The sequence below is a fragment of the Pimephales promelas genome, chromosome 2 (genome assembly GCF_988280905.1).
Source record: "Pimephales promelas chromosome 2, fPimPro1.hap1.1, whole genome shotgun sequence".
NCBI classification, from domain to species: domain Eukaryota; kingdom Metazoa; phylum Chordata; class Actinopteri; order Cypriniformes; family Leuciscidae; genus Pimephales; species Pimephales promelas.
This window is the reverse complement of record NC_142770.1, coordinates 4342913-4364957: the sequence shown is the minus strand read 5'-3', so window position 1 is coordinate 4364957 and position 22045 is coordinate 4342913. Positions and strand designations below refer to the sequence as shown.

General features: G+C 36.2%; 2 protein-coding genes and 1 long non-coding RNA gene across 6 annotated transcripts in view; all 3 read left to right on the top strand.

Moving 5' to 3' along the window:
• LOC120486561 (uncharacterized) overlaps nt 1–12316 on the top strand; it is a 68544-nt gene extending 56228 nt beyond the window's left edge. Inside the window, exon 5 of the mRNA XM_089121334.1 lies at nt 12258–12316. Within this exon, the coding sequence (XP_088977460.1) occupies nt 12258–12259 (2 nt within the window). The 3' untranslated portion in view covers nt 12260–12316. The remainder of the gene's footprint in view (nt 1–12257) is intronic.
• LOC120486651 (uncharacterized) lies at nt 63–2241 on the top strand. 3 transcript variants are annotated; one of them, XR_005624219.2, is made up of 6 exons: nt 63–191; nt 704–748; nt 906–961; nt 1259–1367; nt 1585–1655; nt 2071–2241. It is a non-coding gene; the product is annotated as an uncharacterized LOC120486651 (long non-coding RNA). The 3 variants fall into 3 exon arrangements; XR_005624220.2 differs by having other exon boundaries at nt 1223–1367; XR_005624221.2 differs by lacking the exon at nt 906–961.
• Nucleotides 10119–13825, top strand: LOC120486768 (uncharacterized). 2 transcript variants are annotated; one of them, XM_089121049.1, is made up of 4 exons: nt 10119–10794; nt 11041–11382; nt 11712–11845; nt 12258–13825. In XM_089121049.1, exons 1-4 carry the CDS (start codon nt 10503–10505, stop codon nt 12795–12797), a joined length of 1308 nt encoding a protein of 435 aa, XP_088977175.1. In that variant the 5' UTR covers nt 10119–10502; the 3' UTR covers nt 12798–13825. The 2 variants fall into 2 exon arrangements, with proteins under 2 accessions (XP_088977175.1, XP_088977172.1); XM_089121046.1 differs by having other exon boundaries at nt 10121–10794; nt 11703–11845.
• The last annotated feature ends 8220 nt before the right edge of the window (nt 13826–22045 follow it).

The window sequence follows — 22045 nt, the reverse complement described above, 5'->3', positions numbered from 1 at the left end:
TTCGAATGCTGCTGCACTGCCGATTGGCCGCTACAGCGCCCCGTAGTTGATGACGTCACCCGCCTAACGCTTGACGTTCCGTATCCGTATCCGATGAGATGAAGTCAAGTTTCGCGCCGGAAGATAACGGCTGGGAGTAAAAATTGCGATTTCAGCATTGGAGATCCTCTAAGTCCTACTTATCACCAATCGTAAGTATTCCTAATTTTATATTTATTTGCAGGGTGGAAATTGCGGTGGCAGAGAAGTATAAACTTAGCATTTATTTTTTGCCAAACACACCTGTTTCAGCCCATACACTTCCTATGTTGTTAGCTGGTGAGGTAACGTAACGTTACTGTGGGTGCTAAAATAACTTAGCCGTTGATAAGATTCAATTTAGAATTAACGTGTATTTATTTGTTTCTTTCTGGAGGAATTCGTAGAGGGTTAACAAAAGTCATGGCCTAGAGAACATAACGTCATGAGAATAAATGATACTTCTCTGCCAACGGCTCAAGAAGGCAATCGGCTCCAGAAAAAAAAAATACCTGTGGAGTTTGAATTTGGTCGAAATTGGTGAAAGAAAGAGCCGTATCAATGGGCTTGCCTTTACAGTTGCAGGAAATGTCTTTCAAACAGTAAACATTAACGTTAGGGCATTACTATTTTGATTAAGTGATTGTAATTGTTTTTTTTTTTTCTTTATATAACCTCTTTCTAGAATTACCTCAAATGAAAAGTTACCTCGCCATTATTGCTCAAAAAGGTAAGTTCCTCTGATTTTGCTTTTTAAAATTGTTTCTCTAGCAGAGCTGTAGAGACTTGTGATGTTGGGCTGATTGATAGTGTTAATTATTTGATTTAAGTTATTTGCACTTCAATTTATTGAAGAGAATAACTTTTATTTTTCTTCTATGAACAAGACTGAAAGGAGTCCTGTTGAGGATTTAGGTTCCTCCTCTTTTGAAAAGTGCAACCGGTGAGTAACCCCCTTGAATTTTTATTTATTTATTAATAAATATCCCCATCCCCACCCCGACACCCTATCCTCCTCCTCCTCTCCTTTAAGAACATTTAGGGCAATTATTAATTTGTTTCATATTATTATTTTGTGTAATATTATTATTTTGTTTCTTTATCATTAATCTGCATTCATACATAAAAACATATAAACTATTGGGAAGCTAAGCATAAGAATCAATATGAAACAATGCCAATAAATGAATAAATTATTTTTCAGATTGAAGTTTTAAAGGGCTCTGGGGTGTTTTGCCAGGCAGAAGTGTGGAAAGCAGCCCTCCTTGCCACCTCTGCTACTGCCATGGTGTGGAATCTGCTGCTGGGCACATTTGATCTGGAGACTTTGCTGAAAAACAACCTGAATGGTACAAAACATTCTCCTAATCTCTTCTGTCCGTAAAAAACAATTAATATTCTGTGGAATAAATTATGTTTGTGTGCGGGCATACCATCGCTTTTTTACTTGCCATTTTTGTATTTCCTTGCACCTCAAGAAAATGTGATGTGTATATAAAAAAAGTATTGCTTTCACTAGCTTCATTTTAACCCCCTTTTATAATAATTTTGAAATTTTACTTTAAGGTGGGAAGCCAACCAGAGGGGATGGGGAGCAGCTGGTCGCCCTTGACCAAATTAAAAAGGCATCATTATTGGTGAGTAAATGTATAAAAGTTTTGTTTTCCCTTCTCAACGCATTAGGATTTTATAAGTTCACCACTTTAACCATAGCCTACTTGTATCAATGTTTATGAGGCATCAATTGAGACTGTATAAGGGATTATTGTTACTATATCTACTTGGAACCTATAATACTAATTCATCGCTTGCTCAGTTCTTGATCCTAACTTTCCTTTTCTTAAGCCACGTTTCAGATTTTTCAGAATCTTCAGAATCTTCCAATTGACATGTTTACATGACGCATTTTTTAAAATGATCAACCTTTTATCAAAAAATATGTGTCCGATCACATCTGTACTGTAAGCACTTTGGGTTCCTGATGAAGTACTATATTCTTCTTCTTCTTCTTCTTCTTATTATTATTATTATTATTATTATTGTCTTCTCTAGATGCTACATTGAAGAAGTGTCCGTCAGCCAGCCGAGGGGAGATGGGCACGTCTATCAATTCAAAGCTCATGGAGCTGAGAAGATCAAAAAGATTTTTTTTCTATCCAGTTTTTTTGTCTTATTTTTGTTTTTGTACTATTTGATCTTAAGTAAATAAATAATCTAAATGCATACATTTTGGACTATTATTTATGTTGCCTAGTAGCTATGGATTTTAATAATTATTCTAATATAGGTAAACATGTTGGTGCATGTATAAATGCACCTATATGTGCACATGCGTACATACATGTACATATATAGGTACATGTATGCATGTATATATGCACCTATATGTGTACATATATGCATGCATACATGTACATATATAGGTTCATATATGCACAAATATATGCACCTATATGTGTACATATATGCACCTATATGTGTACATATATGTGTGCATACATGTACCTATATAGGTGCGTATATATGTGTACATATATGCACGTATATATGTACATATATGTGCATATATGTACATATAATATAGGAAAACGGCCAATTTTATATATGTCACATATATTAAAAACATATATCAAAACCTATATTAAAACATATATGTTTATATAGGTTTTTTCCATGTGGGTGAAGTACGCTCGCTAGTAAATTAATGAAATTACTGTATTTTTTTACTTTTACACACATTAGCCGACCTCTCGTGAATGCACAACGCTCAATTCGCGCCAACTTGACGTGCGAATGAGGCGTATTCGCGTCTTCCGCACCGCGCTCCACGCCTCATTCGCGCCGCAGGAATTTTTCTTGCATTGACTTAACATTGAAATCATTCGCGCCTGACGCCCTATTCGCGTCCGGTGTGAACGTAGCATTAGTGCGTCGAAGTTGTGATAGCGCTGTCGGCTAACGCGAAATGCTACTATTTACATTCCATGGATGTTTATTCATATATACAATTGTTTTGGACTAAAAACTTCTTCAAATTGTATTGTATGGACGCTTTAAAGTGAAACCAAACCATTTTTGTTGGAATGTGGACTAACAGATGGCTAATTGGTGAGTTTCTTCCAGTTTGTGTTGGTTTGTTTTGGCTGTTGGTGGTCTGACAAAGAGACAGATTGTGCCCGCTGTGTTGATTGTATCTTAAAATGGTTTACGTCGTTCGAATCACGAGTTTCTCAGCTTTCCAAAGATATGTATTATGTTTACTTTTGTGTTTGTTTTGTTTTGTCTTTCACAAAGTTAAACCTATAAACCACCCTGTGGGCCGTATACGGCACGTCGGACCACGGAAAAAAAATATCGGACTAATATCGGTATCGGCAAAAGCCAAAGGTGCGGCATCGGTATCGGAAGTGAAAAAGTGGTATCGGGACATCCCTAATATATATATATATATATATATATATATATATATATACCCAGACAGCAATCTGGCACACACATATATATATATATATATATATATATATATATATATATATGAAGAGTTCAGATGCAAAAGCCTCTAAGTGCCATTTGAAATTTTCTTCTAAAATGACCATTTTTATCAAGCTTGTATATTTAAGTTCAGTAATTTCACTTAAATGGCAATAAAGATTACCTATTAATTGTCATTTAAGTGAAATTACATAACTTAAATATACGAGCTTGATAAAAATGATCATTTTAGAAGAAAATTTCAAATGGCATTTAGAGGCTTTTGCATCTGAACTCTTCATATATATATATATGTGTGTGTGTGTTGTGTGTATATAATATTAGATGTACTATATATATATATATATATAATTAGATATACATACACACACACTATTTATTTAAATGGTTTAGGGTTATGCATGTGTTTGTGTAATGTATATAGGCATACATTATATATATATATATATATATATGTGTGTGTGTGGGGGGGGGGCAGTACATAGTAACTCGTATAAATGTATTTGTGTGTGTTTTCTGATGAATGGTTTAGTCTATGAACAGGGTAGGATGAAGGGCTACATTAGCCACTGAATTGAATCCCAACAGTTATGGATTTAGGAACAAATATTTTACTCATTAACTCATCATCATCATCATATCTTTATTCAGGACATACATATTAAATGGTCCATAGCACTATACAAAATAAAGTACATTCAAAATAGAAAAGATACTCTAACAGTTAAAATTTACCGAACATTACTGTAAATATGATCATTGCTACGTCATGGGAGCAGTCTATATCCCTCCTAAATCATTCATTTGTACATGCACAGCGTAATTATTTATATTTTATGTTGGTTGTCGTGATTGTTACCCTGAACGGGCCACCGGTCCACGGGTCTTTGCGTGATCACGGTAGGCTAATGGCTGAATCGGAATTTATAAGCAAGATCACGGGAATCAATAACCTACATCCCAGTTGTGCTAAAATAAATATCATGAGACGTCCATCATCAGATGAATGACATGGAAAAGTTAAGTTAGAGCCGCTAAAGCCAGTGCAATACCAATGCGAACCAATTTGAAAAAAAAAACATGAACACAAGCTTTTCCCTCCAAAAATATTGCCTAAAAAACATCTAAGTTGTCACCCTGCCTCTCCAAATGCAACACTGACATTAATCAAACGCAATAAAAGCTTAAAACGTACTTTGGTGTGCGTTTTATTTTATATTTACCGTTTAATAATGCAATCGCTGCTGTCTGTCCATTGAAGAACATGACAGCCCGCGTCTGTTTTGGAACTATTGGGGCTTCCATGAACCACGTGACAGCCTTGCGGCGACATCAAAGCGTGTCGCAACTCTCTCAATACATGGCTCTGTGCTGATGGTGAGAGTGTTAGGGCAGTTTCTGAGGACGTGCAGCCTCAAGCTGAATCACAGAGGGACAACGAGATTGATGGAGTGACTGAAAGTCAGACTGAGAACGTTCATGAAATGGTTGATCTCGGTAGAAATCATGATGTTTCTGAACTGGATGAAAATAGTGCAACGAATGAGGATGCTGCTACGGTTAGTGTTGAAAGGGTTTCTAATGAGAAGTCTGAAATGTCTAATTCTGTGGAAATGTGTAGCCTACTGATGCTGATTTGGGGGTGAGAGATGATGATGATTTCTCGGATGTATCTGACATTGGATCACAGTGTGGGAGTGTGGACGATGTGTATACAGTACAGGCTATAAACAACTTTCTGGATTTACCTTTGGTAGAACCGTTGAAGTTAAAGATTTTTTTCCTGATGAAAACAAATTCATTCATACAGTGAAACTTTTGCAGAGAAATGTTAGTTATGAGGTGTTTAGTAAACAAAGGTTCAGATTGAAGAAAATGTTAACAAAGCTAAGAAAGGACAAAGCGAATACGTTACAAAACAAATCAAATGGTTAAGTCACATGGGGTGTTTTTTTCTCTGTCTTTTTGTTCTTTTTCTATCCCTTTCATATTTTCTTTCTTTTATGGAGCTGTTGAGCTTGGGCTCTTTAAATATGAATGGGGGTAGATGGTAATAAACTAGCAATGAATGGTATCAGAGTTATTTAGTGTAAAGAAAATAAATATAGCTTTCTTACAAGAAACACACACCAATTTAGATAATGAATCTGAATGGAGAAGATGGTGGGAAGGAGCAAGTGTGTTAAGTCATGGGACAAATAATAGTGCGGGCATAGCAATTTTATTTTCTAAAGACATGAATATTAATATTCTGGTTGTTGAAGAAATTGTAAAGGGAAGAATGTTGTTGGTAAAAATGCAATATGAAGGATCTGTTTTTGCATTGATAAATGTATATGCACCCAATAAATGGACCTGAGCGTGTGAGGTCTTTTTTAAAGTTAAGGAGTGCTATTCAAAAAATTGACGACAATGTTTATAATATCATTGGAGGTGACTGGAATTGTACTATTGATTTTATTATTGATAGAAATGGAGAAGAACCCCATCATGAATCAAGTGTTGTATTGTCAAAAATCTTTAAAGAGTTTGAATTAATGGATATTTGGAGAAGAAGAAACCCTAGAATTAAACAGTATACCTGGCTCAAAGTATCTAACAACAGAGTTAGTGGAGCTCGATTAGATAGATTTTATATTGGTAAAGTATGGGATGGTAAAATTACGAATGTTTCTATTCTACCTGTTGGTTTTTCAAATCACCAGTTGATACTATTTGCTTTGAATATAAAAAGGAATTTAAGACCAAATTATTTTTGCCATTTTAAGACTAAGATGTTGCAAGATGATAATAATGCTTTATTTTGTGAGAATTCTAATTTTTTTTGGAATGATTGGAAGCTAAAAAAGCTTTCTTTTGAAAATGTGCTTATGTGGTGGGAGGTTGGTAAAGCAAACATAAGAATATTTTGTCAGAATTATAGTTCACATTCTACATCTATGGTGAAAGCAGCAATGCAAAAACTTCAAAGGGATATTCAAGTTTTGGAGAGTATTATTGTGATAAATAATGATGATGGAAATATAAAAAATGAATATTTGAATAAAAAGAAAGAACTTTGCTCATTACTACAAGAACAAGTGAAAGGAGCATTTATACGAGCAAGAATTTGTTCCATTAAGGACATGGATGCTCCATCCTCATATTTTTTTAACCTTGAAAAGAAAAGCGTCCAGCATAAGCAAATGTATCATCTTCGGCGGCCTGATGGGGTCATAACCTCTGACCCAGTGGAAATAAGGAAACTGGCTGTAAATTTTTATACGGACTTGTATGATGCTGAGACTTGTGATCCTGAATGTGTTTTTGATTTGTTGAGTGACCTACCGAAGCTGACAAATGATCAGAAAAAAAGCCTTGGATGGACAAATTACTTTTCAAGAGATAACTGAGGCAATGAGACAGTTATCCAATGGACGTTCTCCAGGAATCGATGGTTTGCCTGCAGAGTTTTATCAGGTATTTTGGAACGTACTAGGAAATGACTTGTATGAAGTTTTACTGGATAGTATAAGAAATAAGCTGCTTCCTTTAAGTTGTCGAAGAGCAGTCCTTTCTTTTGCTCCCAAAAAAAGGGGGATTTGTGCCTTTTAAAGAATTGGAGACCTGTCTCTTTACTTTGCATGGACTATAAAATAATTTCAAAATGCTTAGCAAATAGATTGAAACATGTTTTAGAATTATTAGTTCACAGAGATCAAACATATTGTATCCCTATTGTGGATAATCTTTTTTTGTTAAGAGATGTCATTGATTTTAATCAGTTCAGTAATGTTGACCTGGGTGTGCTTTCATTAGATCAAGAGAAAGCTTTCGATAGAGTCAACCATACATAACTTTTTGAGGTTTTGAAAAGTTTTGGGTTTGGGAAGAATTTGATCTCATATATTCAACTGTTATATTCTGAAGTTTTTGTGATTGTGAAAGCTGGTGGAGGATTGAGTGCACCAGTGCCTGTGTTAAAAGGGATCAGGCAAGGCTGTCCACTGTCTGGACAACTATATAGCCTTGTTATTGAGCCATTGTTGTGCAGGCTAAGAAGGGGTCTCAGTGGAATCAATACCATGCATGGAATTTCGATATCAGCTTATGCTGATGATGTTACTGTTTTTATTTCAAATCAAAATTATGTTAATTTTTTAACTGAAACAATGGAAAAGTATGAAAAGGCATCATCAGCAAGAGTCAATTGGGGAAAAAGTAAGGGACTCATTATTGGTCAATGGAAAAGTGAGAAAGGAACTCCAAAATTACCTGGTGGATTGTTGTGGGAAAGAGATGGGCTGAAAATGCTAGGGGGGTTTTTAGGCAATAAACAATTTGAGAACAAAAATTGGGAGGGACTGCTGGAAAAGGTGTCTGCCCGATTGTTTAAATGGAAATCGCTATTACCATTGATGTCATACAGAGGAAGAGTTCTGGTTGTGAATAATCTGGCTGCCTCAACCTTATGGCATAGACTCATTGTAATGGAACCACCTGAAGATTTGATTTGCAGAATACAGAGAATATTTGTGGACTTTTTTTGGAGTGGAGAGCATTGGATTCGAGCAGCGGCGCTCTACCCTCCCCTGTTATGAGGGAGGTCAAGGCCTCGTGGATGTGCGGAGTAAGATCTGTGCTTTCAGATTACAAGCTGCACAGAGATTCCTGTATAACAAGGATTTAACTTAGACTGAGACTGCAAATATGATTCTGCAGAAGGCAGGTGGTCTTAATTTAGACAAACATCTGTTTCTAATGGAACTGGATAAGGTGAACTTGTCTGAGGTTACACTTTTTACTGGTCACCAGACATAAGCAATGAGCTGGACTTTCCTAAAATTAGAGTTGCTGCTGTCGTTGGTCAAAGACGAATCCACAGGTTCAATTTTGTCTTTTAAAACTCCAGAGCTGGACTTGTTTGAAACAACATCGAAGAAAGCAATATACAGTGCAGTTAAAGTTTTAAATCAAGCTTCACTCAAAGGACAAAAGATATCGAAGTGGCCAGTTTTGTTGAAACCAGAATTTCTCGTAAGAGACCGGTGGAGAACTCTGTTTAAACCTCCAGTAGAGAAAAGAACAGCCGATCTTCAATGGAGAATAATTCATGGTGCAATAGCCACAAACAAACTTGTGGCACACCTGAACCCAGCAGTAGGGGTGGGATGCAGGTTTTGTGGAGGAGAAGAAAATTTAGAACATTTGTTTTTAAAATGTAAAAGACTAGAAGGTCTTTTTGAAGTTCTTAATAGATTGTTTCAAGTTTTTGGTGAAGATTTCTCAGAGGAAGTTTTTATAGGGGGTGTGAAATATCATTTTTCAAAAAGAAGGAAGATGTGTCTGTTAAATTATTTAACAGGAACTGAGAAATTGGCAATATGGAAAACATGGAAAAATCAAGGATTGCAGCTTGTATTAATGTTGAAGTGATGTTTATGAAATTAGTGGCTGGTAGACTAAAAATAGAATTTGCATACTATAGTCTTGTAAATAATGAGAAGGGTTTCTGTGATCTGTGGTGTGTGTTGATGCTTTGTGTGTTGTTTCCGATGGAAATCTGGTTTTGGAATTTACTTTTTTTTTTTAAATTTATATATATATTTTTCTTTTTTCCCCTTATATACAAATGTCAATTGTTGAATATTAAGTGTTGTTTTAAATAAAGTTTTGTAAAACCTCTCTCTCTCTCTCTCTCTCTCTCTCTCTCTCTCTCTCTCTCTCTCTCTCTCTCTCTCTCTCTCTCTCTCTCTCTCTTCAAGATAGAAGATTCAAGATACGTCTTCAACGTATTCAAGATATGACATAAAATTAGCAAATCAGCGTCCTGTAATATAATCTAACAACAGTGCTTAATATGGAAGCATATGGGTAGCAATATTCAATTTGAAATGTAATATATCAATGCAATATGTGAAATGGCATTGCATTCTGTTTTTAAATTGACATTTTATATTCTAGCAACTTTTGGTGAAAAATTAAGGTGAAATTACATAATTTACATTTGTCATTTCATACACTAGTTTAATATGCATATTGAAACGCTTTATAAGTTGCAAAATGAAAATGCATTAAAGAAATGATTAGATATTTGTAACATGTTCAAGCAAAAACTGTGGCAAAAGAAGATCTTCGGAAATATTACCGTTTCTCTGTTCCCGCTCCTCTTCATCTGCTAAAGAATTTAACACTCGTATTATCCTATGGTATTTATCTCTGCCGCAGTAATTTTTTCAACACCTCAAAACACGTAACAGCCATAACATGTCATGTGTATCTGTTGCCGAGCCCCTGATACAGTGATTGACAGATTGATCGGCTCGAAATGCATTTTCAATGTGCACATTGTATTTTGAATAATCATTGCGGGACATTTCATGAATATGGAATCGCAATTGTCTTGATTGTGAGAAATATAACATTTGAATGATCATTTTGCCACAGTTTTTTCCTGAACATGTTACACATTTCTAATCATGTCTGTGATGCATTTTCATTTTAATTTAGCAACGACATGGCAAATGTAAATTAAGTAATTTAGCACCAAACGTTGCTAGAATGTAAAATGTAAATTTAAAAACAGAATGCAATGCCATTTAACATATTGTGTTGTAATTTTGCATTGCAACCCATATGCTTTCAAAGGGTGTTCGGTCATCAAATTTTACTTAAATCAATACTTCAATGCCAGTTTGAGAAGACAACTTTGGCAGAAGAAAGTATAGGTAAAAGAGCTGGATCCATACCGACATACAGATTTTTTCATCACATTGATTTTTTGGGAAACATTTTAATTAGGGTCTCATTTGTCAACATTTGATAATGTATTAACTAACAATAAGCAACACATTTGTTTAAAAAAAGCTTCTTCCAAATTAAAATGTAATGTAGTTAAACACTATTGATGTGGGGGATTCAAATTACTATTCAAATTCAGATTAAACTATATTGTGAATTTGTTAATTTCTTCTCCAGGTGTGTCCGGTGTTGATACAGATGGAGTGTCAGTGATGGAGGGAGATTCAGTCACTCTATACACTGGTGTTCAAACAAACCAACAATATGATATTAAATGGTATTTTAATGGCATTCCCATAGCTCAGATCAATGGAGATCTCAATAAGATCTGTACAGATGTTCAGTGTAATGAAGGCACTGAGAGATTCAGAGACAGACTGAAGCTGGATCATCAGACTGCATCTCTGACCATCATGAACATCATAAACACACACTCTGGACTTTATGAAGTGAATATCATCAACAGCAGAATCAGTGTAAATATCTTCAATGTTTCTGTTCATGGTGAGTTAGTGAATGTTGAAATGTAATATAATAAATGAATAATTAAATGTTAAATGTATAATTTTGTTCAGTGTATATACATGAACTAAATACCTTTTTAAAATAAAAATCAAACATCATTGACCTTTTTGTAAAGCAATCTGGATTGTAAAAAGCGCTAAATATAAATAAATGTTACTTGACTTGAAATAAATGTTTGTTGTTTTCATCTAAAGAACTTTAATCATCTGTTGGTTTGTATTTCAGTTGTTTCTGCTGCTGAACGAGATGAAGTGAAGAGAAAGTCAGTGAAGGAGGGAGAATATGTTGCTTTTGATCCTGGTGTAAAAAGAAAACCAAGTGATGTGATGATGTGGTATTTTAATGATATTCTCATCGCTGAAATCACTGGAGATCAGAGTCAGATCTGTACAGATGATCAGTGTAAAGAGAGATTCAGAGACAGACTGAAGCTGGATAATCAGACTGGATCTCTGACCATCACATACACCAGAAACACACACTCTGGACTTTATAAACTACTGATCAGCATAATCAACAGCACCTTCAGCATCACTAGAGTGAAGAGATTCAGTGTTTCTGTCATTGGTGAGTGTATAATTCAGCCATTAAATGCATTTTCTTTTGAGGAAAAACAGTTCAATATTTTTAATCAACCCAATAACTGTTTGACACTTTGACTAATGTTATTAACATATAAATGCAGTTTTCCAATGAATATTGTGATTTTAACGGCTGTTGTTAAAAATAACAGAAGGTGCCATTTATAAGTTAATTCAATATCATACAACTGATGATCAGAAAGGTGTATGTTTAATATAGAAATGTGTAAATATGAGTCAAAGATATTGTTAAATACTGGATGGATTATCAGTCAATCTCTAGTAGTAATGTCTGTCTGTGTGTAGATGTTCGAGGTTCAGGTCTGTCTCCAGGAGCTGTAGCAGGAATAGTTGTTAGTGTTCTTCTGCTGGTTTCTGTTGTTGTTGGTGCTGCTGGTGCTGTGATTTACTATCGTCACCACAAGAGACATGCAGAAGTACCACAAGATGTAAGAATTACATATCAGATGATTTAACAAGAAATATGAGAATAATTCTATATATAAACATAAATGTAAACTGTGAATAGTATTTTTTGTCCTTTCTTTAACACCACAGTTCACCAGTGAGGCAGTCAAATTAACACTCACAAATTAACTAAATAACAGTTCATATAAAAACACAGTGCAACTTTTGTCAGAGAGCCAGTGTTTTGTTAGCAATCGCCAATATAACAGTTTAAACATTTTTTAATGTGATATTTAAATCAAAATACTTCAATTGTTGTATTACTGAAGGACAGGAGATGATAGTGTGTTAAACATTGAAGAACTGAAAACCACAATATTTTTGTGTTTGTGTAACTGAAACATCTATCCTTCTCATCACTTTAACCTTCTGTGAATCTGTGTTTTCTTACAGGAGGGTGATGCTGATGACCCACCAGCTGATCCCAATGCCATTCCTTTGGAGAACATGGAATATCCAGGTGATGCTGATAACCTACGACCTGATCCCAGTGCCATTCCTGTGGAGGCATCCAGCATCCAACATCCAGACTCACCCTCCCCCCCACTGAAGCCCCCAGGCCCAGCGCCATGTGCCATGGTTTCATTCTCCCAAAAGGAAGTCAGACTGTTTTTCTTGAATTCAGAAACTGCAACCTTACCGACTGAAGAGGACAACCTCAGGAGTGCACCACGACTTCTCGTCAGGCTGAAGAAGTCCGCCGCAACTCACGCCCTTTTCTCTGCGTGTCTTCCCGGACCAGGGGCCTCATTTATAAAACTGTGCGTAGGATCCTTTCTAAAAGTGTACGTGCGCCCGAAAGCCAAAAATGGCGTACGCAAAAAAATATTCAGACTTATAAAGCTGTTCCTACGCCAGAACCTGCACAAAATTCACTTTATAAATCCCAGTCAGCGGAAGAATGCGCGCACATGCGTCTCCTCCCCGAAATAAACATATATGGAGCTTACAACGTCTAGTATAAATATGCATAAATATAAATATGCAAATATCCGGTTGCAAGCAGCAGAAGTCCAGCTTATGTGACACACTCACGGTAAACCTGTATTGTTCACTCAACTGCGCTTAATAGCAGCGAATTAATAAAAAAAACACAATATTGACCCGCGTTCTGTTTTCTGTCATGCGCCGTTGTATGTTTGCGATGACGTAATCTCCTCGCAAACGCACCAGGGTTCGACAGAATCAAGTTGAGTTTGAAACCCAAGGGGGTAATCCATCAGCCAGAAGTTGAAGTCTCGCGGGAGCCGCCATTGTGGCAGAACTTCACCTGCTGTTAGCATCCCATTGACTCCCATTCATTTTGGCGTCACTTTGACAGCGAATAACTTTACATCTGAGGCGTCCAAAGACTTCATTTGTCCTTTATTTATTTCTAAAGAAACACGAAAATGCATAAAACGCTCCATTACCTTGTATCTTACATTATGGCCCAGTAGATGCTGTTTTTGTGAAAAATAGGCTAACGATTGCGTCATCACTATGCAACTTTCTGTCGCACAATAGAGACATTACCTTATAGACAGGAGGAGAAGCTCGCAGGCAATCTTTTACTGTCGAGGCAATCGGGGGGACATGGAGGCACAAAGTTGAGGTAGAAGCCTTTTACTGTCTATGGGAGAAGCTTATGAATGTTTACTTATTTCTTTGTTTATCTCTGTGTTGCTGTTTTCGTCGCACCGTTTCGCTTTGTCTTGGCCAGGTCGCAGTTGTAAATGAGAACTTGTTCTCAACTGATTTTACCTGGTTAAATAAATAAAATAAAATAAATATGGCCTAATTAAAATGTTTTTACTAACTTTTTTAGTGGGACTAGTGAAATGTTTGGAAGGGAAAGTAGGCCTATAAACACGTTAGCGTTGAGTTCTGTATTTATATAGAGCCCCTTAAGACTGCTTTTGTTATAAAATAAAGTTACAACATTTGTTACTAGGGAAAAAAATAAAATAATGTTAACCTCGGCTCACCAGGAATGTCACTTGGCCCTTACACCTCAATGTTGGAGCCAGGCTTGGTTCACCATGGTGCATTTCTGTATATGATGAAGAGTCTAAACTCTATATATATATATATATATATATATATATATATATATATTAGCGCATCTATTTATAATTAGCTGGATCAGGTGTGTTTAATTAGGCTCTGGCCCTATAGAAAAACTGAGGTTTGACCCCTGATATAGTCAATCTGTATTTTCTTGCAGACGTTCTAAACCTGACGCTGTATCGGCATCGGGCGGATACATGTTTGCTGACCCATACTTTGTGGTTTTGATATTGTACCAACCTAATTGATAATATGCTGACATTAAAAAAGTGCATCTCATATGTTATGAGATTTTTGTTTAGAGTTTTGAAATGCTATGGTTTGTGAAAATCTTTATTATTCAAACACTGAGAGCTTTAGCGTTTTTGAGATCACACTTTGTATCAGAACTAATCATGTTTTTTTCAAAAACATGGCCACCAATGCACCAAAAATACTCTTAGAGCCCATATCTTTGCTTCTGTTATCGCGATAATGAAATTTTTGGGGTAATGGAATCTAATAAAAATGGTTTCAAGTTATTATTTCAAATTATAATTTTCCCCATACTATGACAATTGGGGGTAAATATGCACATTTCACATACAAATTGTGTCATTAGATTGACTTTACTTATCATTTCGTTCAAAAAAGTTCAATTTTGTATTTAAGCAGTGAAGTTACTTCTGTACATTATATTTGTAATTTTACAATTGGACATTCTTGTAGGAAATCACAGGCAAAAGAAGAGCGAGATCTTCCATTGAGTTATCAGCGTTCAGTCCAAAAGCTGCATCTCTGACGGTATTGGGGTGTGTAAGTGCAGACGATTTGGGCAGTTTGCAGGTTTTGGAAGGCACCATGACAGCTGAAAGATATTTAAAGGTTTTGGAGTAACATATGCTCCCCTCCAGATGGTCTCTATTTCAGGGAAGGCCTTGTGTATTTCAGCAAAACCACATACTTCAGATAATACAACTGTGTCCGGGTGTTGAATCCAGATCTTTCACCTACAGAGAACATTTGGTGCCCCCGTCCCAGCTATTTTGAGACCCGTAGCAGGCATCAAATTTGAAATGAACTCATTTATTGGATAAAGTGTACAATTACTCTGTTTGAACATTTGTTATGTTATCTATGTTCTATTGTGAACAAAATATTGGCTCATGTGATTTGATAGTTTTCATTTTATTCAAAAAAAAAAAAAACGTCCCAACTTTTCCGGGATTCGAGTTGTACAACACATGCTATTGCTCACAGTCTTGGTTTAGGTAGGTTTAGGTGTGTGTGTGTGTTGGGTAGGTTTAGGAGAAGTGTGTGTGTTGGATAGGTTTAGGAGTAGTGTGTGTGTGTGTGTGTGTGTGTGTGTGTGTGTGTGTGTGTGTGTGTGTGTGTGTGTGTGTGTGTGTGTGTGTGTGTGTGTGTGTGTGTGTTGGGTAGGTTTAGGAGTAGTGTGTGCGTTGGGTAGGTTTATGTGTGTGTATGTGTGTGTGTCTGTTGGGTAGGTTTAGGTGTGTGTGTGTGTGTGTGTGTGTGTGTGTGTTGGGTAGGTTTAGGTGTGTGTGTGTGTGTGTGTGTCTGTTGGGTAGGTTTAGGTGTGTGTGTGTGTGTCTGTTGGGTAGGTTTAGGAATAGTGTGTTTGTTGGGTAGGTTTAGGAGTAGGGTTAGAGAGTGTGTGTGTGTGTGTGTGTGTGTCTTTTGGGTTGGTTTAGGAGTAGTGTGTGTGTTGGGTAGGTTTAGGTGTGTGTGTGTTGGGTACACTGTTAGCAATTGATGTAATTTTTACAATATATTTTACAACAATGTATTGTATTTGTGTTTTACCTGTAAATGACAATGCATCATGGGAAATTAAATGAACAGTCCTGTATTATTATTGTAATTTCACTGTACACGCGGAGTTTTACAATGGTTTTACAGCCATCGCGTTGCATCATGGGATCATCGCGGTCTGAATTTTGAAATTTTAGGCGGTTAGTTCTAAACGAACATTCTGGGAGTTAACGTTACCATCATTCAAGAAGACGGAAAAGAAGCAAACATTCTGGGACGGAGGTAAGTTATCTTCACGTTATGTAACTTAATTTTCTGTTACCCTTAACGTTACGTATGTATTTTTATATCGTAAATATAACGTTATTAGTTCTGCTTATCTGAGTGGATGCTGACGGTTTAGTCGACTGCTTTAATTAGCTAACATAACGTCAGCCGTCCCCTTGTTTAACATTGGAATAAAGTTGACTTAGGTTATTTTATGATAAAGTAGCTAACTTTATTAACGCGTCTCTTCCATTGAAATCAGGTAGCTACGTACTGGTAATAACATTTGAAACCTTGTTCTTCACAAATTGATGCTATTTTAATCTGCCTGACGTCAACATGGTTCTTTCACTGTTTGGATGGATTGGCTATAGGTTTAGGTATGTGTGTGTGTGTTGGGTAGGTTTAGGAGTAGTGTGTGCGTTGGGTAGGTTTATGTGTGTGCATGTGTGTGTGTCTGTTGGGTAGAAATGTCACTTTTCACTCGCCATACATACTATGGCGCTCGGAATGTTCCATTCGGCGACGAGACTGACAAGCAAGACAGATAGGACACGTGAATACGTGCGTGTACGTCTCCATTTGTTTTATATGGAGACGTACACGCAAATATCACGTCACGTAGACGCGTCAATAACGTGTAGCTGTTGATCTATGCAGACGTCACGGCGGCGTCACGTTAAAAGTTTAACGTGTGGATTACGTCTATGGTATGGCGCTCGGAATGTTCCATTCGGCGACGAGACTGACAAGCAAGACAGATAACACACGTGAATACGTGCGTGTACGTCTCCATATAAAACAAATGGAGACGTACACGCAAATATCACGTCACGTAGACACGTCAATAACGTGTAGCTGTTGATCTATGCAGACGTCACGGCGGAGTCACGTTAAAAGTTTAACGTGTGGATTACGTCTGCACGTCTGCCCGTCTGCACGTCTGCCCGTCTGAACGTCTGCACGTCTGCCCGTCTGAACGTCTGCACGTCTGCCCGTCTGCACGTCTGCCCGTCTGCACGTCTGAACGTCTGCACGTCTGCCACAATCTAAGTTTACAAACAAGACTTATTTTGGCACATTTTATGTAGGACTATGATACACTTATTTTTATAATGCTGAATGTCTGGTAATGTACCATTGGTATCCCAATGATAGATGTAACTTTTTAATAAAAGTCTATGGCATGTATTTTGATTATTCGATCTTTAGAGATAAAAAAATAAAATGGGCTAAAAAAATTCAGAAAAACTGAGTCTTATCGTTATATATTAGTGTGTTTCAGATGTGTTAATGCTCTGCAGCAAGCCAGCAACAGTCTGCATGCCTCGAGTTCACTCATGCTGCATCCAGCATTAATTAACCATCCAGAAACCATTTTAGAGTTTATTGGATTTTAAACTAAAATTAGTTAGCCTGTGATTGCTTGGATCAGGCTACTGCTATTCTTATTCTGAACAAGTAATTAATCATTCAAATTAAAAATGTTTTAACATAAATGTACTATTTAATAGAGCTACAACACTAAAGTTTTTATAAAGCCTATAAATGTCGTCTAGTCATACTGCACATTTTTTGCTACTGTTGAGAGCATACAAAAATCTCGCCCAAGTCAGGCAAAACAGTTGACAGCCCATATAAATACAGTAAGAGGAGCAAACGCTGCATAGTTTTCACCTGCAGGAAAAACAAACACTTTAAACAGAATAAGATGAGATGAACACTTTAATCAGTAGGTGGCAGCAGAGCAGCATTTATTTGACCATCTCCACTTTCTAAATAGGAAATTACTGACCCACAGAACAGTTTGGATTCACTCTTTCCATTTATGACAAACAAAACTATTTTATTTAAAGTGTGAATAGATTATAAAGAAAGAGAACAAAGTATGCTCTTTTTATTTAGCGACTGGTGGAACTCCTGCGAAAACTCCTCTGATAATAAATAAATTGTCTATAGCCGACAATCAAACATTTAGGCTGTGTAAACCTCACACTGCTGGTTATAGCTATCCTGAAAATTGACATTAACTGTAAACTTATTCCTCAAATAGTTGTAGTAATATTGCTCAATGATCAAAAAGGATGTTGATTCAGGAACATTGTACTTCATGAAATCATGTTCATCCATTCACTAAATCCCTTTGCACATACTGCCTTCAATGTCATTTTACAGTTTTTTCTCAGTCACTTTGGTAGTTTCTTGAATCATCCTTAAGTTTTGCAAACCAGTAAATGCATTTCTCAAAATAATTAATAGCGGTCCATGGATTGCCTGCAAAAGCCTGTACCTCCTCAAATCCTTAGTTCATCTCTCAAAAGTGGTATTTATGTCAATGAACATATCAGTACCATTGAATAGTCCTTGTGTATTTGCTCACAAACAAGATATTCAAAATGCTCATTTGATGTTGTCGATATGAAAGTACTTGTTCAGTATTTCCCAGATATCCAGATGAAGCTTCATGAGATGCACCTCTGAGCTACTTCAGAGAACTGGTTGATCATTGGTTGATTTAATGCTTTACATTCCCCTTCATTGGTGAAATGCAAAATGTATAGCCAAGACATGCTTGCTGTCATTAAAACATTAAAATGTAGCATGTCATTGGAACCAATAACGGCATATATATTTAGGCTAGCTATATTTCAATTTATAACGCAGTCACTTTAAATTCACATAATGTTTAACTTCTGGGTAACATAATTAGGAAAATATCAACCCGCAATATATGAAAATTAACTGCCAATTGAGACAAAAAGTTGAGAAAAAAATACCAAGTAAAAACACATTTGTAAATATTTCTTTTAATAAAACAGAAAACCAGAATGCCTGTAAATAAACAATATGTTAATGACATTTCACACAATAAAATTTTTTTTTCCAAACAGCACCACAGCAGAAAAATTGCAATTGTCTTAAAGGAGTAGTTATGTGGATATTAAATATATAGCCTCTTTGTTTTGTTTTTTTTGAAAGAATAGTTTGAACATTAACCAGTAATGTCAATAGAACAGTGCCTTGCCGCCATCTACTGGCGGTTTTATATTTATATTTAGTAGTTTCATATTTGTTTGGCCGAGCTCCTTTATTTCGGGATTTAGGCTACAACTCGTTATAACGATTTTTTTATAACATAGAATTTCAGAATATAATTCCACCCACTGCCACTCTACTAGGCTATATCTATATTTTTTGTATTATTATTAGCCTGTATAGCCTATTCCCATGCATGCTCGTGCATAATTGATACAAAACGAAATTCACTTTAAAGAAAGTCTTTCTACAAAACAAAACTTAATGAAGTGGTCAAAATCATGTCTGACCCACTTGTCTCCCGTCATATTGCATCCTATGATGTTGCTCTTAGTACTCAAGCTGTTCACTGTGTTCATAATCAACATAAATGAAAATTAAATAACAAAAGCCTATTGTAATATTTAGACAAATGTGAAACTGGCAAAGAGTGGATATTGAGCGGACAGTCACGTGAAAAGTAACTTGAAACTTGTTTTTAAATGGGAAGAGCGTCTTGGTTCACCCTCCGCCTGTCAGAAAGATAGGCTATGCTATGCTTTATTACACAAAACGAAACATTGAAACATTATTATATTTATAATGCTGTGGTCTAGTTTGTATGATGGACTATCTAGCTACTTGAGTAATAATAGGCCTACGTTGTTTTGGTGAGAAGTCTGTTTCTCAGATCATAATAAAAAAATACTTGGCCCCCTTTATGAAAACGAAATGAGCTAGGCTACAACATAGTCCTAACAACGATAGAAAACCAGAACTTAAGACGGATCGCCATTGCCTGAATAATAAAAAAAAGCTGAATGGAGATAGCCTAGCTCCAGACGTTAAGACGTGCAGTCGTTAAGACGGGCAGACGTCCAGATAGGCAGTCGTTAAAACGCACAGACGTTCTCCACACGCACGTTAACACGTCTTTAAGCTTGGCTAGGAATCGAATGACACAAAGCGAGCGCCATATATGGCGTTCCGATAGGCTCTTTAATATAACTTTGCAACATGCACTCGTCTCAATGAACGTGACGTCTGCGTCTGCCGAACGTGACGTCTGCGTCTGCCGAACGCCTCGTCTGCGTCTGCCACATCACTCGTTCGTCTGCCGAACGTCTCGTCTGCGTCTGCCGAACGTGACGTCTGCGTCTGCTGCGGGGCGGGGGTGTACCAAATAGCTCATAAGGAATGCATAGGCCTACTGCTCTTCAATTATGTTTGTTTATAAATTAAGTGTTTTTACCTTGCTTATACATATTTTTTTTTCAAATAGTAGCCTTAATATTATTTCACACAAATTATCTTATTAAAACTTTTGTTTGACATTGTTTCTTGTCAATATTCCCAAAGAACTGTTATTTCATCATGTATAGCCTATTTGAGAAATGTAAGCATATTTACGGCATTTATTTTAAAATAATGAAAAGGGTAATCTAAGACATAAGGACAGGGTGACCCTGATATTTACGGAAATCCGTCGTAGGTACTCCCATAGCAACGCATAACTTGAATCCCTGAATATGAAGTGTATCACTGAAATCACTGAATATTACAGTTAATATATTGTCTCACATTTTTAAATATATGGAAATGTCTTATGTAATATGCAATATATTGTACTAACACCTTATAATTCTGTATATTTTCAAATAAACCATGCAGCGATTCTCAAAGTGTGGGGCGCGCCCCACTGGTGGGGAATAGAAACATGACAATTGGGGCGCGACAAACAGGAGAAAATGTGGTTATTTTTTTTATTGTCCAGCATCTCTATTAATTCCTTTATATAGGCTATTGAGCGTAAAACTCAAAACAAAACAACGACATAAAGACTATACATTTTATTTTAATATTGAATTGTTTCTATAAGAACGCTTGAAATGTATTTTTATTGAATTGTTTCATTTAACGACATTTCAGGCGTTAGAAAGCTTGAAATGTCTTTAAACGAAACAGTTAAAAACTAAAATAAATAGACTACTCTTTAGGCTAGACCTATTTCTCATAGTTTCGTTTCATTTACGAGATGTGCTTCAGTTAACGAGTTACCGCGGCCCCGTGCAACTCCATGCTTATGGCTGTCTGTTATATTTGCTTTATATATTAAATCCAGGCAATTGATTGATGAAAAATTTATTAAAATGAATACAATTTAGGCTATACAAAACGAAATTTACTTTAAATAAAGCCTTTCTTCTAAACAAAACTTAATGAAGTGGTCAAAATCATATCTGTCGACCCACGTCTCTCGATATATATTGCCTATCTATTTTCATAATCACAGATGGAAAAAATAACATTATAACAAATATGAAACTACTTGCAGACTCTTTTTTTTTAGCTATTAGAAATGGCTAAACATTCATTTAATTCTGAAGTTTACAAACAAGTTGAAAGGCATTCTTTTGTAATATCTGCAACATTTATCAAGTACACAGATAATTTTGCATGCATTTATAAATTATTATGGTGAATCACAATAAAGTAATAAATAAATTTGAACGCAACTCGTTTAATTACACGTTATTAAGCATTTTACTCCCATAGAAAATCATTAAAAGAACGTTTAAAGTGGTTTAATGCAGATTAGACCAGGGGTTTGTGTGTGGACCACTATTTAATCAAGAATTTTTGCATTCAGTCTGGTTGAAGTCCCCATTAGGATAGAAAAACATGAACACAAGTCCTATCACAGACGCAGACGTGACGTTATAAGACAGACGCAAGTGTCACGTTCATTGAGGCGAGTGCATGTTACAAAGTCATATTAAAGAGCCGATCAGAACGCGCGATACACTCGCTTCACTGAGCCGTGCTGTACTGTGGATAGCGTGTTAAATACGTGTAACAATAAATAACATCACTGCCACACGTAAATGACGCGTGACGTCTGACTCGACACTTCACTGCCACGCGTGATTTGCGTGACGTCAGCGTCACGTCAGCGTCACGTCTGCGTCTCAAGTTGAATAGAAATAAATAGCAGAATAAAAAAAAAATAAGACGTTGAGTGAGACGTTCATTGAGACGAGTGCATGTTGCAAAGTTATATTAAAGAGCCTATCGGAACGCCATATACGTCTGTATGG

Coding starts and splice junctions, on each gene's coding strand:
- LOC120486768 (XM_089121046.1), top strand. CDS start 10,503: ATGGAGGGAGATTCAGTCACTCTATACACTGGTGTTCAAACAAACCAA. Junction 10,795..11,040: donor CTTCAATGTTTCTGTTCATG/GTGAGTTAGTGA, acceptor TTTGTATTTCAG/TTGTTTCTGCTGCTGAACGA. Junction 11,846..12,257: donor ATGCAGAAGTACCACAAGAT/GTAAGAATTACA, acceptor GTTTTCTTACAG/GAGGGTGATGCTGATGACCC.